The sequence below is a fragment of the Perna viridis genome, chromosome 6 (genome assembly GCF_037379345.1).
Source record: "Perna viridis isolate PV_CMFRI_1.1 ecotype Kerala chromosome 6, ASM3737934v1, whole genome shotgun sequence".
NCBI classification, from domain to species: domain Eukaryota; kingdom Metazoa; phylum Mollusca; class Bivalvia; order Mytilida; family Mytilidae; genus Perna; species Perna viridis.
This window is the reverse complement of record NC_142450.1, coordinates 46,715,653-46,733,550: the sequence shown is the minus strand read 5'-3', so window position 1 is coordinate 46,733,550 and position 17,898 is coordinate 46,715,653. Positions and strand designations below refer to the sequence as shown.

At 32.3% G+C, this 17,898-nt stretch overlaps 1 protein-coding gene across 3 annotated transcripts in view; it reads left to right on the top strand.

Moving 5' to 3' along the window:
• The first annotated feature begins 387 nt into the window (after positions 1-387).
• The window catches only part of LOC148615289 (connector enhancer of kinase suppressor of ras 2-like), a 60,240-nt gene continuing 42,729 nt past the window's right edge, over positions 388-17,898 (top strand). For 2 of the 3 annotated variants that reach the window (XM_088590099.1, XM_088590098.1), the window contains exons 1-6: positions 388-517; positions 7,775-7,938; positions 9,421-9,638; positions 10,989-11,118; positions 14,518-14,634; positions 17,664-17,723. In XM_088590099.1, the coding sequence (XP_088446225.1) occupies positions 445-517; positions 7,775-7,938; positions 9,421-9,638; positions 10,989-11,118; positions 14,518-14,634; positions 17,664-17,723 (762 nt within the window). In that variant the 5' untranslated portion in view covers positions 388-444. Of the gene's footprint in view, positions 518-2,129; positions 2,186-7,774; positions 7,939-9,420; positions 9,639-10,988; positions 11,119-14,517; positions 14,635-17,663; positions 17,724-17,898 lie in introns of those variants that run through there. The other variant, XM_088590100.1, reaches the window with a different exon arrangement.

Genomic DNA, 17,898 nt, shown 5'->3' with positions numbered 1-17,898 from the left:
AAAAAATCTTGCAATTGACATCTTTCGTATTTCACATTTATGAAGGGAAAACCTGCATTGAATTTCTGGAAGTGGCTTAAAAAACTTCATTTTAGTTTCAAAAACTCAAATATATATTGTTTTCCCTATCCGACAATTTACATTTCAAGTAGACGAAAGTTAGTAACAACAACGTATCCTATTATATGTAATTCTTCCGAAACCATCCTAGTGGCTATGTACATACGTACCATAAACAACAAACGATAAAAAAACTTTAAGAATTATAGAATTGCTAAGCTGTTGAAAGAAACAAACTTGATTCTAATATTATATGTCCCGCCATAAATACCGCGGGAAAGCGTAGTTTACTCCCTTTGTTAGCTCTTTCATTCGAAGTTCACTAGATGTTTTCATACTAAGTTATGTAAATTCTAGATACCTATATAATAATAATAATACAGAATGGCGATGACATTTGTAAATCACATTTTGTACGAAAATTGGAGCCCTGCATTAGTATCTGATTGGATAAAAGGTATTTACGTCGAACTGTTTGGATTGTGTTTTTCTCTTGAGTGTTTTAGGCTTTGTCATTGTTCAAATATGACTCGCACACCTGCTTGACTGCCTTCCTGTCTACCTCAGTACCTGTCAGTCTGTATTAGATACTATTACATTTTCCTCTGGTGTGGTCTAAAATGTGTAACCTGTACCGTACCAACTTTTCCCCTTACCCAAATAATGTTTTGCTAAAATATTCATTCTTACGGTATGTTAACTGAAAATTGATTAAGATGTGGAAAAGTCCATTTTGTAATATATATGGTATTTTTGCACATGCTTTTTGTAAGTTCATCCATTTTGATCTATATTTTCTTCTGAATAATAATATTTAATTTTAAGTAAGAATATGACTGTCCAGCTCCGTGATAAATACATTTTAGTAAATCCGTATTTTTATGGTGTCGGAACTTGTTGTACATAATTTATGTTGTTGATGATTTGAGTGCATAAAAGATGGCGCAATAAAAAATAAAATCGAGGAGTTGAAAATAGTATTTCGTTGAATGCTAACTTGCTCTACAAGTTCCCCGAGTTGAAGCCACAACTCTGTAACAATTTGATCTAATGAAGAAAATGACATGTATTTTTCAAATCTTTCTATTTGATCGATTTTCTGAAGTCAAAAGGTCGAAATGTGTAACTGGAAGTTACTGTACTAAATTAATTATTGACTATTTCACACTTTCCTGTCAGAATTTTAAGTTTTTTCTAAATCATTTAGAGGTTAAAACCTCCATTTTAAAACTTTGGATAAAGTTTTGAAAGATTGTATATTGTTTTAAAAAAAAAAGCTATTGAGTTTGAATTCCATACCATACTTAGCGTAAATCCCCATACCAGCAAAGAATGGATACAATCTTATCCAGAAAGAAAAACAAAGTCTCATAAACAGAGTCTGATGTTGTTTTAATTTGTCGTCAATGAAAATTTTGATAATATTATGATGTTCTAATGTCAAATATGCATTTAAAATTGTACAGATAACAAAATATCGGACTTTGATTTTGGGTACAGGAATTTCAAGTTACACATTTTAGACCTTTTGAAAACAGAAAACCGAATAAAATCATTTTTTTCGACGAACATTTTAAAAGTCATTAAATCTAGCCTAACCATCATGTCATTTTGTAAATGCGTACCAACTTTCATCTGGAAATATTGAGTAATAATGAAGAAATTTGCAAAGTAGTATTTGGGTATGGGGAAAAGTTGGTACAGGTTACACATTTTAGACCATACCTTTTTCTCTCGAGTTTCACTGAATTCCGTGCCTCCATACTCAAAGTTAAGATGGCATTTACCACAACTAAAGTCTTTAGTCACCAAATAGCAGAGTTTAAGTACTTTACGGTCTATGCTACAATTACAAAGGGACCCTGGGGTTTAGAGACAAATTTGTATAGTTACTGTCTTCAGAGAACCACTTTATTTTAGATCAGTTATATTCACTAATAACAAAATTAAATGAAGAGAAAAATAACTTGTTAGAAGTTTCATCAAATTAAACTATTTATAGTGAGCATCACGAAGGGTGTGAGCTCTATGGTTATTACATGTACTTTCTTAATTTCCCTTAAGGTTCCCCAGTATACTAACGAAAAAAAGTAATGTCCTGGAAGTAACAATAGACCCCTTTGTGGTAAGTTAATGAGAATGCTCAGTATACACTTCCTTGAGGTAGGGCTTGGGTAGAACAAAAGAATTTTCCTCGTGGAAGTGTGTATTGAGAATGCTCTGCGCATGCTCATCGAGTAGTCTACAGTTAGCACAAAAGGGTCTATAAATGACTCTTCATACGGAGAAAATTCATCATTACCTTAAATCAAACAATTAAAGTATAAAGGTTAAGATTTTACATTTCTGTAAAATTAACTTCATCTTTTCGGATAGTTTTCGAGTCATTTCCTTTTTTTTTTACTTATTAAAAGGAGTGAGTATGAGGTGTTTTAAAAAAAATTAAGGAAAAACACTGATGTATGTACGTTTATCTCCGCTATTCCTCTGTTGCTGTTTTCAAGAACCTAACCCACCTCAGAAAAAATATAATTCTGATTGCATTATCCAATCCAAGCATAGCTTTTCTAAGATAGGATAGGGAATCGTTTTCTATTGGAATTTTTCAGCTGTCAGTTGCATCTGAATTTTGTTTTCGTCATATGATAAGTGTAAAATATTCCCACCATCTGTGGAGACCTGTAAAATTTCCGGTTTCTGTACAAATTAATCTGACCAACTAAAACTGAAAAGGATGTTGCTAGGGATGCTCTTAAGGGTTATAATATTGTAAAGTATGGCAAAGTGCTACAAAGTTATCAACCATTTTGAAAGCGAGGGGAAAGAGGGTTGGGGCTAGGATTTTGGGAAAAAAAACATGTTTTTACACATTCAAAGAAAGAAAACATTTCCCCCATTATTTACAAAGGTAGATTTTCAAAATAAAAATATTGATTTTGCTTGCTGCTGAAATATAAATAAAAATATTGCACTTTCAAAACAAACATTCTCATCTTATCCCCACCCCTTTGTGCCTAAGGGTTTTTGATTATGTCCTTTACTATTTTTACAAGTCTTGCAGACAGTACTCATATGGTAAAGCTCAAAGTGCTCACTGATTTAGGCAATGCCTACTCCATGTTAATTTTAGTTCCTTTGCTGTGGTATATTATTTTTGCATGTTGTATCCTAGTATTTTTGTTATACAGTTGAACCTCGTTAAGTCAAAGGGACCAGTAGAAAATATTCGAGTTATCCGAGGTTTGAGTAATCCAACATGATTTGTCATCCTGTCATTGTCTCAGTATTTTTAATGGGTGTTTACCATTATAGTTTATTATTAACATCGATCTTTGGGATTTTTAATATGTAGACTTTTCAAGATTTTTTTTGTATCTTGTTATTTTTTTTACATTTTCGTTATGGCGATAATTTAATAAAAGACTATAAAGTAAGCAACTTATCAGTTTTCAAATTTTATTGACATTTCTTAAGTATGCAAGAAGACAAAAGTATTATACAAATTTAAGATATACACAAATATAAACATGAACAACAAGCACTATTTATATACATGTACATTACAGCCTTCAGTGATTACACAAAACAATGCATACAAAATACAGATTCACTCTAGGAATGAACTTAGTCTTGTTGCAAAGTCACTTGTGAGGGTTGTCTGCTCGGCTTTGAGTTTCTTCTTCTGTGTTGTCTTGGACTTCATAGTAGCTCTGGTAGATTTCTGTTATGTCTATCATAGAAGCAAGTGTTGGAATAGACTTTTCTGGTACATTCAGTTCATCGTCGTCACTTGTTCTGTAGTAGTTTGTATGACGATGATCTGGTTGATGATGTCGTTGATAGTTAGTGGTTTGGTAGTTGGAATGTCGCAGTCAACATTGACATATTCTGTGAATCCCTGTGAGTTTTGTGAGAGGTATACATGTATGTCATTATCGTCGTCTTCTTCCTGAGTAAAGGTTACCATATTGTCACTAGTAAAACCTGCATGTCTGAAGCAGTTGCTGATAGTAGTCTAGGTAATGGACAACCATGCTCATTACTGTAGTCTGAGTGCATCTAGGACTGTTAAGTTTATGTCAGTTGCTTCTTTCTATGTACATGAAATCTGTTTTGTTACACTCTTTCTGTAGTGTACCTTCAGGTTCTGAATGATGCCTTGGTTACAGGATTGTGTCTTACTGGTTGTGTTGGGTGGAAGAAATTCTTTAAACCTTTCTCTTTCTGGTGGGCTGGGCAGTTGTCAATGATCATGGCAAATTGAGGTTGCTGTTATTGAAACTTCTTGTCAAGTTTGGTGATCCATGCAGTAAAGATTTCAGATGTCATCCAGGCTTTCTTATTGGAATTGTATTCAGTTGGTAATGTTTTCACATTCTTGAAACATCTTGGGTTTGCAATGACAAGTAGTGGAACTTTCTTGGATCGGGACATGTTAGGACACACCAGCACCGTCAATCTTTCTTTACTGCATTTACCACTGCTTCAGTTAATACCATTTAACTCTAGTGTCTTTTCTGGTAGTAGCTTAAAGAATAAGCCAGTTTCATTATATGTTATCTGTTAAAAAATCTGTCATGATGTTTTGTAACTCAGTAACCCATTCATTCATCACTTCACTGTTATTGTCAACATATTTTTTTAAAGGTTATATTGTGTCTGTCTTTGAATCAGTCCAGCCAACCATTGCTGCACTTGAAGTCAAGATAATTTAGTCTATTGGCAAATTTCTCTGCTTTACATGTTGTAGTTGTCAGCATTGGTCCAGATATTGGAAGGTTTTGGTCTCTTACATTGGTAAACTATTTAAGTAATGCCTTTTCAACGTCTTTGTTGGATCGGGACATGTTAGTACACACCAGCACTGTCAATCTTTCTTTACCGCGATTACCACCACTACAGTCAATACCCTTGAACTCTAGTGTTTTTACTGGTAGTAGCCTAAAGAATGAACCAGTTTCATCAGATGCTATCAGTTAAAATATCTGTCATGATGTTTTGTAACTAAGTAACTCATTCGTTCATCACTTCACTGTTATTGTCAACATATCTTTTTAAAGGTTATGTTGTGTCTGTTTTTAATCAGTGCAGCCAACCATTACTGCACTTGAAGTCAGAATAATTTAGTCTATTGGCAAATTTCTCTGCTTTAGTTGCCAGCATTGGTCCAGATATTGGAAGGTTTTAATGTCCTTTTGACGTCTTCGTAACAAGCCATCCTCATTCTGTCTGGACCAAAAATGCTTTGCTGGTATGCATTTTAAATCTTTTCAGAATTTTTTATCCATGTGGACAAAGTATTAGCTGGAACTCCGAAATAACAGGAAATTTTAGACTTTGTTGAATGTGAAGTCTATTTGATGAAAAATACCAAGCCATTGTAGAGGTAACCTATATAATGGTTTGGTATTTTTCTTCAATAGATTTACATTCAGTTTACATTTAGCTGATCTAGCTATCCCATCGGTTGAGTCAGTTCCTTCACTAGTTTGCTCAGCTCACATTGTGAACTTGTTTGAATGCAATAATGATGCATACTCCCCCTTTTATAGTTAATAGCAAACAGCTAATTATTTGACACATGAACTGTTATCAAAAACAGAAGAGACTAATTTGTTTTATCTTAATCAATCATTCATAATTATTCCAATATTATCATATTTACTTAATACAATGTATTATCAGCTTGGTTAATCAGATTGGTTCCTTCATTCTTTTCACACAATATTCTCCAAATACACTATTTGATGCTTGGCTAATGAGGTCAGACGTTTAAATATCAACAGATGAATTCTACACACGCTTCCGCTAACCGTCATACAAACTAACATCGATTAATCTTTTATTGAAGCCAATTAAGGTATAAAAACAGAATTTCACACCTTCATGTCAACAAATATTTAATTACCTCAGTTTGAGACAAATAGGGAGCTTTTGCAGGGACTGACAGTTTACTTCCAGTTATCCGAGTTTCGAGTTTTCCAAGTTGGACACAATGAGGTTCAACTACCACGACTGACACTTAACGCTAGCTCTTTAGCTATCCAAACCCTGCAGGCTTTTTATTTGGGTGCCTAATGTATTTGGAGAGCATGATTTGACTCACAGAATCATACCTCTGCCAAAAAGGATCATACCCTTGACAAACAGATTCAGTAAAACTTAATATACAATTTCTTTACTCTTACACATGAGCAGGTATTCAGTTTAAAGAAAAATGTTTACCCTTACTGATGTGAAAATCCAGCAATCTGGAAAAAAAACCCCAAAAACCCATGTCCAGTAATCCACAATTTTTTTTTACTTCAGACGTATTTACAATAGTAAACAACAATGGCTGCACATTTGCAGGCAGTTGTGGTCACGAGACAACTGAAAGACATAAATTTACATTTTGTATATTCATTCCTGTTTGTGATGATTGTCTAGTGGTCAATTGTTTTAATTAATATTTACATTGAACACTTTTCATCTTTTTCACAGTTTAGCAGCATTGCAAGCCAACCTTCTGAGTTGTTTCAAAATAAAAAATGAATCAAAATAATTTATTTTCAGACCAAAATTACGGGCCTTGAACTTAACTAAATTCACAGAAATAACTGTTTTTCAGACTTTTTTTTTTCGAAATGCTTGCAGATTATGAAGTGATTTTTGGTATACAAGTTCACCATGATAAGTTACAGGTCAAGTATACCTTTTGTTCCGCTACAATGATATTTACTTTGGATTAATTAAAACTCAAAGAAATCACAGTCTTGAGTTTGAAACTACCATTCTGAGTAACAGAATTTAGTTAGAAGACAAAGGTCTAAAGCCTAACAAACAATCTTATTCCTTTTTATATCAGAGTCCTTCTACATGTATTTCTATTTCAAACAAATTTACTTGAGTATTCAACACACTAAGGTTCTTTAATTATTATAATGAAAAAAATGTGTGTAAGAGCTATCTAAATATCCTGTACAGTTGTTTTAAAGAATTTGATAAGAAGTACCAAAGTAAAACCCAAGGGCATTCAAATATCCCTAAGGGCAAAACTGTTTATGAATCAAGTGCAATGGTTCTTAAAAATTCAAGTGAAAGTCACAAATTGTTATATTGAACTTGTATATATATTATAGATCTATGGTGTTTAATGAATTGGTGACGGTTGATGTTCTATACTGTAAAAAATAATATTATGTGTTATTAATTCAAAGAATTTAATGTCTTATGAAAAATAAAAATAATGAAACAAAATATATCAATTAATTCATAGCTATTTGCAAATTCATTGTAATCAGATGTAATCATGATTACTTGCCAATGTAATCATTAATTTAATCAATTACTTTCAGAAAAGCTGTAATCATTAATTTAATTTAATCAATTACATTGAAAGATCCCATCTCAGATCGGTGCATCTTTAGGAGGTCAATTATATATGTTTCCTGGTACGTTGCAAAAAACACAGACAAACCAGGCCTGTTGTATACTGACAAAAAATTGAATTCTAATTTTACTACCAGTAGTACATGAAGTTTATATTTTGGGCAGATGATTGGACAATATTGCTTGGTCTCCTCCCTGCTGTGAAAGTTAATGAGGGATTATCGTCATATTTAAAAAAAAAAAAAAAAAGCCTCTGTAATATAATGATTATCTAGACTGTTTCTTAACACAAGAATTGAAAATACTGCTGGTACTCAACATTTTGAATTTGTTTTAATTCCAGGGCTAGATGAATCAACACCACAATATGCCAACTTAATAGCAGAGCATGGTATTGATGGGAGGAAGCTCCTAATGTTAACCCATTATGATCTTGAAAAAATTGGAATACAGAAACTTGGCCATCAAGAACTTATATTGGAAGCAGTAGATCTTCTTAAGTCACTAGTAATTCTTTTATCAGCAATTAATAATTCTGATGTTTTTTCTCTCAGATTTAGAATCCAAATGTCACGACCTAGTAGTGTATGCACCTAGTGAAAATACCATCTCTCTATAATGATTTATATGGACAATTTCAAAGGTCTCTCTCTTAAATCCAAATTCCTGTAATATTATCAATACCTCTTTCTACATGTAGGTGAGGTCTTGAAAACTTTTTAATATAAACTACTGTAATGATATGAGGCAGTGTAGGAGGACAAAGATGTATACTATATGTAAGATGGGGAGGTCATATCAACAGATTCAGTTATCATAATGTGGATGGTGTCTTGGGTCTTAGTAGACTTGAGATGACTTTTCTGTGGACTGAGTGGTTCCATATATTAAACTCCATTATTTGCACCACATGATAAGCAGCAGATCACTTCCTGTCAGATTAAGATGAGACCCTGAGTGGTTCTTAAATCATAGATTTAATTTGCAGATTACATATAATCATTTACTGTTTTTAGCAGGTGAGTTTATGCCATCACTTGGCATCCGTCGTCGTCGTCGTGGACAAATTTTAAAAAATCTTCTCTTCTGAAACTGCTGGACTGACAGAATTTAGACTTGGCATGATTGTTCCTTAGTGTGTTCTTCACAAAATTGTCGTTGGGATTTTTGATCCATGAAAAAACATGGCCGCTGTTACTAAAATTAGAACATAGGGGTCAGATGGCAGTCTTTTGCAAATAACTCAAGAACCGTTGCCTTTACCAAATGTCTGGTGGGGTATATTTGTTAAGCATTATGAGAAGGACCTATGCCAAAATTTCAAAACCATTCATTGACTAATACAGGAGTTACGACCCCTGAAACAGTTTTTTGGTCGTTTTTTTTTCACATGTACAACTTTGAAAATGTTCTTCTCTAAAACCATTTAAGATCATTGAATGAAAATAAGCATAATAGTTCTTTAGTGTATTGTGCTCAAAATGACTGTTGTGATTTTTAATCCATGAATAAATATGGCTGCCTATACTAAATATGGAACTTAGGGGTCATAATACAGGTTTTTGAAAAAAAATTAAAAAATTGTTGCCTTTAGCAGAATTCTGGTTCAAGTCATGAAAATGCTATGAAAAGCATTTCCTGCATTTGACAATTCAGTTGATTTTAACTTAGCCTGTCTCATTCCTCAAGTTTTTCAAATAAGCAAATGGCGATTCAGGCTCTCTTGAGCCTTTAGTTTAAAAATGTTTGTATTGTGAAACATGTGTCCACAAAAAAATTAATGCTCACAAAATTTTTGTTTTTAAATCTTGTTATAAAATTGTTTTGATTTAATGATAAAATACTGGAAATGCAGATTAATTTGTCGATTTTGTTTTATTGACCCATGAACCACAAATTTAAGTATCCAACAAAATATCTAACCACAAAAATGGATACAAAAATAAATTATACCACAGTAAGTGTACCTTTGAGCTCATTCTTTTAAAGAGATATGGATACGATACAGAAAACTTACAGTACTTGGCATTACAGCTTGGATGTAAAGCCAAAAGTCTTCAGAGGGAGGTACAGGCCAGCTCATCTGAAAACAACCAAAATGCTGCCAATATATCACCAGGGTCACATGACAAACTCTCAGTCAACATACTTGCTTCAGTGTCAGACTTAATAATAAGTCTTAAAAGTATAGTTGGTTGGTTAGATAGGTATGTTGACCTGTATCTTTGTGTAGTAGTTTTAATGTTAGAATATTTTTAGAATACTTTGAAATTACAATTAATCATTGCCAAAAATGCTTATTTTCATGTTATTGCAAAAAATTTGAGGTCTTATGATAATTTGTTGCAGTCTGTCATCATCTGTGCTGTCATTAATAGACACTTGGTTTTCATACAATTACTGAAATATTAATTGGTTGATCTTTATAAAGTTTCACCACAAGGTTCCAAATAACAAAAGGAAGATTGGTATTGATTTAGGATTATGACCCCAACTGTTTTGAATTAGGTACCCAAAGAAAAGACAAAATATTGAAAAAAAAAAATGAACTTATTTAACTCCAGCTAAGGCAGATGGATGTTTAGGATATTGTTCCACAATATTTTATACCACCTGGCACCATGGTCATACTGGGATTCATTTTGTGGGTTAAAAGTTGAACTGTTTAAGAATTAGGGGATTAAAAGAGTTCAGACTCAAGCATTTTCCTGCTATCGGGACAGTAACTTGACTGTGTTAATAGATCTCTTTTCAATTGACTATGTGGTGTCCTTCCACAAATGGAAGTCTGGGATTGATTTTAGGGATTGTAACTTGAGCTGATAAGAATTAAGGGCCACAAAGGGGCTAGAAACAAGCATTTTTCTGATTTCTTGATGACAACTGGAGTAAAAGGGAATGAATCTTTTTGGAATGCACCACAAAGTGCCATATCCCAAAAGGAAGGTTGGGATTAATTTTGGAGGTTTAAGGCCTAAAACGAGCCACTTTGATTCTTGTCAAATTCTTATCCTGTGTCAATTTCTAGTCACAATCAAATTCTAAAGCTGTATCAAGTTTGGATGGGGGTATCCATATTTGCCCAAACTGTTCACAGTTCAACTACAGGGTATATAGCTGCACCTAGTGAAGCATTTTGTTTTACTGTGAAAGTGCTTTTGTTCATGTGTACCAATTTTCATGGTTAAGTTTATTAAACATTAACGCTATGAAATTATCTTATGACACATACTGTTAGAATTTTTGTCTCTCATATAAAAACAAAGTGGTAAAACTTAATTGTCATTTCACTAAGTTCACTTCAGTATCATATAAATACTTATATTACTAGTATTACATTACAGTTATTTTGTCCACTTCATGATTTTTCTTCTGCATCAGACTTGGCCTTTTGATCTAGTTTATGGTATTCCATGGCAGTTACATCTGATTCATTTATTCCCAGTGAATACTACTTTATAGCTTGTCTGTTCAGTACAGATTGTAAAGTTGTATTCTTTGGAAATAACTGAATTTCACATTAAAAGTTAATTGACTTCACAACAAATATGTTTTAGGTCCCCATTTGAAGCTATCTACGAACTGTGCTTAGTGAGGAACAGTATTGTAAAGATAGGGATAGAGCTGGTATCCAATTCACAGAGAGAGAACCAGTTAACTGATATAGAAAATAATATCATTAAGTCTGTAAGTACATCAATTAGTATAGGCATGCCAAATCACATGCTTTCAGTTTGAATAATCAGAGTATTTTCGAATACATACACTACAGCTAACAACTATTTTGACGATGCCACTCGCCCACGGTGGACAAATCAAGTTATCCACGCTTTGCCCACCCTTAATGTCCACGGTGGACAGACGCCCACATGCCCACCGTGTCTGGTGGACAGTATAGTGTTCATGCCCACGGTATCCGGTGGATGCGTGATAACCTGTTGATTGGATTTAATCCATGATCAGCAATTTTATTACAATGTTCAAACAGTTGACAAATAAAAGAACAATGTGTCAATCATTACCTTGACCGTGTGAATCAATTTTCTTTCACGTATAATTGGCCTCAAGCCAAAATTGTGACACCACCAGGTGTTTACTTAGGAATTGATATAATTAGGTTTTTATATGAATTAAATGCTTTAAACTCTTGTTTTTTTGTTTTGTTTTTTTGTTTTTTTTCTATTTCTTACGGCCCACTTCGTACTTAAGTCTATCATTATTTAGTACCATCAAAATGTAAATCTGAATTAATCGGAAACCAAAGTTGATATAATTTTTAAAGAAATTCATAAGGCCTTAATGAATGAGGCCTCATTTCCAGTTGCTACATTTATCATGTAATAATACTGTATACCTGACCTGTCACCAGATTGTTACAAATTGTAAATTACAATGTTCAAGAAAATTGAGTATTTGTGAACTCCTTTTGTTACTGACAACCTATTTAACGCAGTTGTATTTTCTTAGTGAAAAAACGGATTTGAAGCAAACACGTGCAACTTTAACTTACCATCTATAAATAACCAATTTCGGTATTGTGTCATTTCAACAAAATTTGAAAGCAGGAAGCATCGTTGGAAGATAATATATGATCCAGAATTATTGAACCGCGTTGTTCATTAGTTTTCAAATGGCAAGGGATTTAACCGTGTATTATCCAATCACAAGTTAGCCAAATATAGTGATGGGTGAAAATTACCCCTCTTAAGTTGAATATGCAGTTAGTTCTTTTAGATTTAGTGCACCAAAGACAATTGAACGACCAATTTCTTCCGTTTTTTTTTCTTCATTTAGTTCAACAATTTTGACTATGATTAGTTCCATTATTATATAATAACAGTAGTATACAAAATGTAAATTAAAATGTTCAAGAAAATTGAGAACTTGCGCACTACTCATTTTACTGACGGGTTTCATCGAAAGGTGTGTCGCCGAGTTTTGAGCATCGTATGGTAAATTGACATTTTGTTGACACGACAGCAATTATCGATTGATGAACAACGTGCCTTATTTGCATAGATAATAAGAAGAGTAACAATACATGAAAGTATTTAAAATTCGACACCAGCATTAAAAAAACATGTAACTTTAAGAGACGTATAGAAATATAAAATTAAGTTTTCTTAATTTTTTCAGAACCGTTGACGTTAAATCATAACTTTTCATTTTATGAGTCAGACTTTTGAATTAAAATTAATTTACATGTAATTCCGAAAATCTTTGCATATCAAGTTATTAATCAAAATGCACTTTGAAATTGGATTTCTTTTAAAGCGTTTTATTTTGAAATCTCGTACTTTTTTAGAATCTTCTGAAGCTTTATTCCAGAAACATTATTACTTTCATTTTCGAAATATCCATTGTTAGTTTATGAATATACAAATAGGTGTATGACACAAGGGCAATTGTATTTTTATTTTAATAATTAAATGTTCATTGTTCTTGTAAAATCATGCTCAATACAAGTATTTTTTCTTTTTACTAAACGTAATAATCTTGTAAAATATTCAAGATTTTCATATCATAGCCACCTAGAAATAAAATTAATCAATGTGTTGACAACGTAAACTTAATTAGTCAAATCAGTATTATCCGTGTAATGTCACTACACAATACCTGAGCTTGTCACACTCAGCCAATATACAGGAAGTGGTCGATTAACTGCAAATTAACGAGAAGGAATTGTTTGGTAATACTTAGATTAAAGAATAAAAAGAAATCTAATATAATGTTTTATGATTACAGAAGCTTATTAGGGACATCCAAAGTTTTTTTTTTTAAATCAAAATTTTGACATTTAAAATCCTTATAAAATATAAAATAGTGTTTGAATCCCCCTGATAAAAAAAATTAAATTCTTCTAGTATGAATTTTACGACTAACTATATATAGAATAAATTAAACTCATTGGTATCTTACACTGGTGTGTCGACTTAGTAGGCCTTTTTCCGAAAATCTCCAATATAAATTTACTAAAACGGGACAAAAATTAGTTTGAAAATTTCGTATTTTTGTGTTATTTTGCCTTTTACTTGTAGTTGCTGAAATGGATACGTATTAAATTAATCATAGTTGAGAGTATTATTCAAATTTTAGCATATTTAAAATTCGTAACACCAGCCCACAGTTGTTTCAATTTTATTTTTGAATTTCATGAAGGTTGCACTCATCGTATATATCTCATTTATTTTTATTACGGTTGTTGACAAAAAAAAAAATTATTACTCCTCAATCTTAGTACACACGTGCACGAAGGTCTAATCATGATTAAATCACCTACATGAATACGTCCTCTAAGGTACATGTAAGTGTCATTAGCTAATACACGCCGGTTAACTGTCCAGTTTCATTTCACAATACTTTAAACCACACCCTCAATATTCCTATAATTTATTACCTGTCAATCAACGTTACTTCATCTTTACTTAAAACCACAGCCTTGACATTTAATTTAATTGATTACCGTGGGCCGGTGGGAACGTGTCCAAGGGTGGTCACAAATTGTCCACCATTGCCCACGCCCACCGTGGGAAAAGGGAATCGTCAAAATAGTCGTTAGCCAAATGTATTTGAAAGCTGTTAAACCGGGAGTTTGAGCACTTGACTCATTTTTACTTGTATTTAAGGGGAAATGTCTTATTCAGTTGATGTTTTTAATGAAAAAGAAAGATGCAGTCTTGTCGAGTATAAATGTCAGCTTTTAGAGACAATTCAGTCTTGAATAGAGAATCTACATTTGAATTAAGCTGTGAGCTGGAAAGTGGTAAAATTTTTATTTTCCATTTGTCAAAATCTGTTGCCACTGTATACATTTATTAATACTGAATAACATGTATTATTATATCAGGTCTACAAATTTTGTTAAATTTAATTCTCTTTTTGTAGGGGAATATTTAATTTGAACTGAAGCCATTAAATGATATTAAAAAATCTTAAAATATTTTTATGTGCTACTATATCCTGAAGTTTGCATCATATATGATGAAAATTTTATGTTTTATTCTTTAATCATAATAGTGCTGTACAATGTTATAAAAGTCGACTATTCTTCCAATGCTAAGGTGTGCAAATTATTATTTATTTCAGTGTGACAAGTTATCTAAAGTTTGTGATGAGTTGGTGATAAAAAATCGTGACCCTTTAGTTATTCAGCCAGCATCACTAGAGGTCGCCACAATACGTAAGAAACCAGGAGAAGAATTGGTATGATAGTTTTCCCGGCCTCTATGAAAGTAGATAGGGGTATAATCATGGTGTAATCTCTTGGTCTCAAAGTACCAGTTCTAAGCTGTTATTTAAGAAACATATCTAATTTTTGAACAGGTTATTCAAAAAACCTGGTTTGTGAAGTAATTTGTGTAAGTGTAAAATGGCCCAAGCCTGATTATTGAGTATAACCTATTCAAAAATTAGAAACATTCCTCATAATCTTAATTTCTAATGGATGTCAGTCCAAATATAAATAATTGATTTGTATTGAAAACATTAAAATGTTTGGGAATATTTGAATCAATGAGAACAGACCCGTTGATGTTATTGACGTCATAGTTTCAAGCCAGGTTATACAAAATCAGGACCGCCGACCCTATTTCAGCCAAAAATAAAATAAAAATAAAAGACGTGAATGTTGTTTTATTTTTGTAAATATTGCCAACTCCTGGAATATTTGTGGGAAAATCCCATGCTAAAAATAAAAGAAAATAGATCGCAGGTTTTCATTGGATGAGTAAAAAAGAAGCAACCAATCAGCGATCGTTTTATTTTAGTAAGTTATCGGAAGCTCTCGTCATTTATCATTAGTTAATGAAAAACACTGAAGGTCAATAGCTGACCACAACAACAATGCGTTCGAGGGTTGGCCTATGATTATTTTAAACTCATTATTATTGGGGATTACAGAAAGATGAATCTTTCTCTATCCGTCAACGAAATAATTGATGAGATTGTTGATGAGAAAGCTGCAGTTGTCTTAACAAAGGTGTCCTGCCATGGTCCCATGAACATTTTTATTATGCAAACAGCTTCACAAGGATTAACATATTTAACTTCATGATTATGATATAAATGCTTATTTACCAAGCAACATTCTCGCACACAATTTCTAACTCACCAGTGGGCGATATTAGCTAAAAGTTATGTCTAAATCTCAACATATCTTGTAACACTAAAAATGTTCTGCACACAAATTATTTACATTTTAGAAAGCAATTAAGAGTCGTCCTACATTCCACCTCCACAACTGATACTGATGTAACCAACTACTTCAATACCAATTGCAAATTCAAAATAATCATCTTATCTAGAAAACGCTCCTATCTAACTACCAAGAGATAAAGTTATCCTATATGGATAAATTAAAGGAATCACATTTATATACTGTACTGGGTAAACATCTTGCCTATAATTACCATTGTATCTGGCTTGGACAGCTGATGATGGCCCGTCATTATAATAATTGTACATATCATTATTTTAATCAACACAGACCTTTTTAAATTTAACTATTAAATTAAATAAACCAAAGATTGATGGACAACACTGTACATCTCAGCTGTAGCTTTTTAACAAGACCATTTCACTTACCAATAAAACCATTATCAAAACATGTTATATCAATAAGATGCTGACATCCAGTCATACCTAGGACACAATACAAATGTGATTCTCCAACTAATAATCATAACTGATCTGTGACAATAAGATCAAATGTGGCATGAGTTCTGATGTATTTACCTAGGCAAAAATATATTGTAAGAGGGGTTGAAGTGTTCACAAATGACTTGAAATACACATTCAAAACAATTATTTTGGAAATGTAGCCAAAAACTTGGAAAGGGGTATAAATTTATCTACACATCGAAAATATTTTTAAATATCTTTTCAAAAGTAAAAATTTATGTGTATTCTCTGTTTCATTGTGAATCAATCAGTCTTAATAATTAAAGAAGTGAAATGTATATTAAAATTGGATATCAAAAGCTTTTACTTTTCGCACATTTAGAATATAGCAAAAATAAAAGTGAAAAACAATTACTTTTTTTTTATTTTTACCATCGACTCACCAAGTTTTGACTGTCATTTTTATTTGCTCCCGGCGGCCCAATTTAAAAAAAAAAAAAAAAATCTTGTAAAACAGATTATAAAAAAAGTTGGCCTCACCTAGTTTGCTCAAAGAGAACCAACCAATCAGGAAGGTTGTTATAAATCAAATTGTTATACAGTGTTTATACATGTATATATATTGACCATGTTCACCTTGTGTTATGGACAAATGAAACAATTTTTTTTATACACATTTTTATGTAGAAGAGTAATCAAGGGAACCAAGGTTATAGCGGTAATCAAAAGAATGTAATCCAGGGACAAAGACCAGACATGGAAAATAGACATACACAACAAAGAACATAAAGTAACTAGAATCATACAAACAAAGTAACAAAGTAAATGAGCAACTCGGACTCCACTAAAAACTGGGAGCATGGACCAGGTGCACCGGTAGGGTAAGCGTCCTCTGCTTTTCTAGAAACACCCGCCGAGTTGCTCATAAAAAGTCAAGTCCGGGGTAGACAAAGGAGGAAAGGAAAACTATGACCCGTTGAATAAATCAATTTTCATGGTGTTGATGGATACACCATAACGATCCACGAGTTCATGATGACGACCATAAAACTTCTGTAAAACTTTGACATTAACTACATCACTTTATGTTTGGGATGATCAATACTTATCAAAGATGGGCCTCTCTTTGTTTTGAACATATATATTACAAATATTTAATCTGAGTTTAACCTAAGGAACTTAGCCATTTTTAATGCAGTATATGAATCTCATTTGTGTAATTTGTAAATCCCATTGTAGTTTTTAAACTTAGTGTTTGTTTAGTTATATTGTTTCTGTGTTTGTGCATATATTTACTTCTATCAGTTCAGTGGCACAACATATTTTTTTTAAATCTTAGGTTAGCTTTAATTCTAAGCATTCAACCTGAGCACTTGCTATCATTACAAATAAAAGTGTATAATATATTTGTAGTATAACTTGTAAAGTAAAATATTGAGATAAAAATCTAAATGAAACAAGGTTTGAATATCATGCTAAATAAAAACAAATGATATTTAAGATTTCTTGTCAAGATTACCAAGAAGATTTTCTGTGTAATAGGTTGTGATTTGATATTCAGTGATGTTTTATATTCATCTGACTTTAAAAAAGAGATGTGTGTTTTTTTTCAGGGGATAACAATACAGTCAGCGTACTATGGAATTCATGTTGTTGGTGGAATCAAAGAAATGGTATAGTTTTTTGTTTAACCAATTTTATTAAAATTAGACCTATCAATTATTCCATTTAGTCACTGCATGTAGGATCTAACAACACTTCTTTCTATTTTCTATTTGGGTGACCTTTTCAGAATTACTGGATTTTTCCCTTTAAATAATGCTTTCAAAATAATGAAAGAAGAAATTT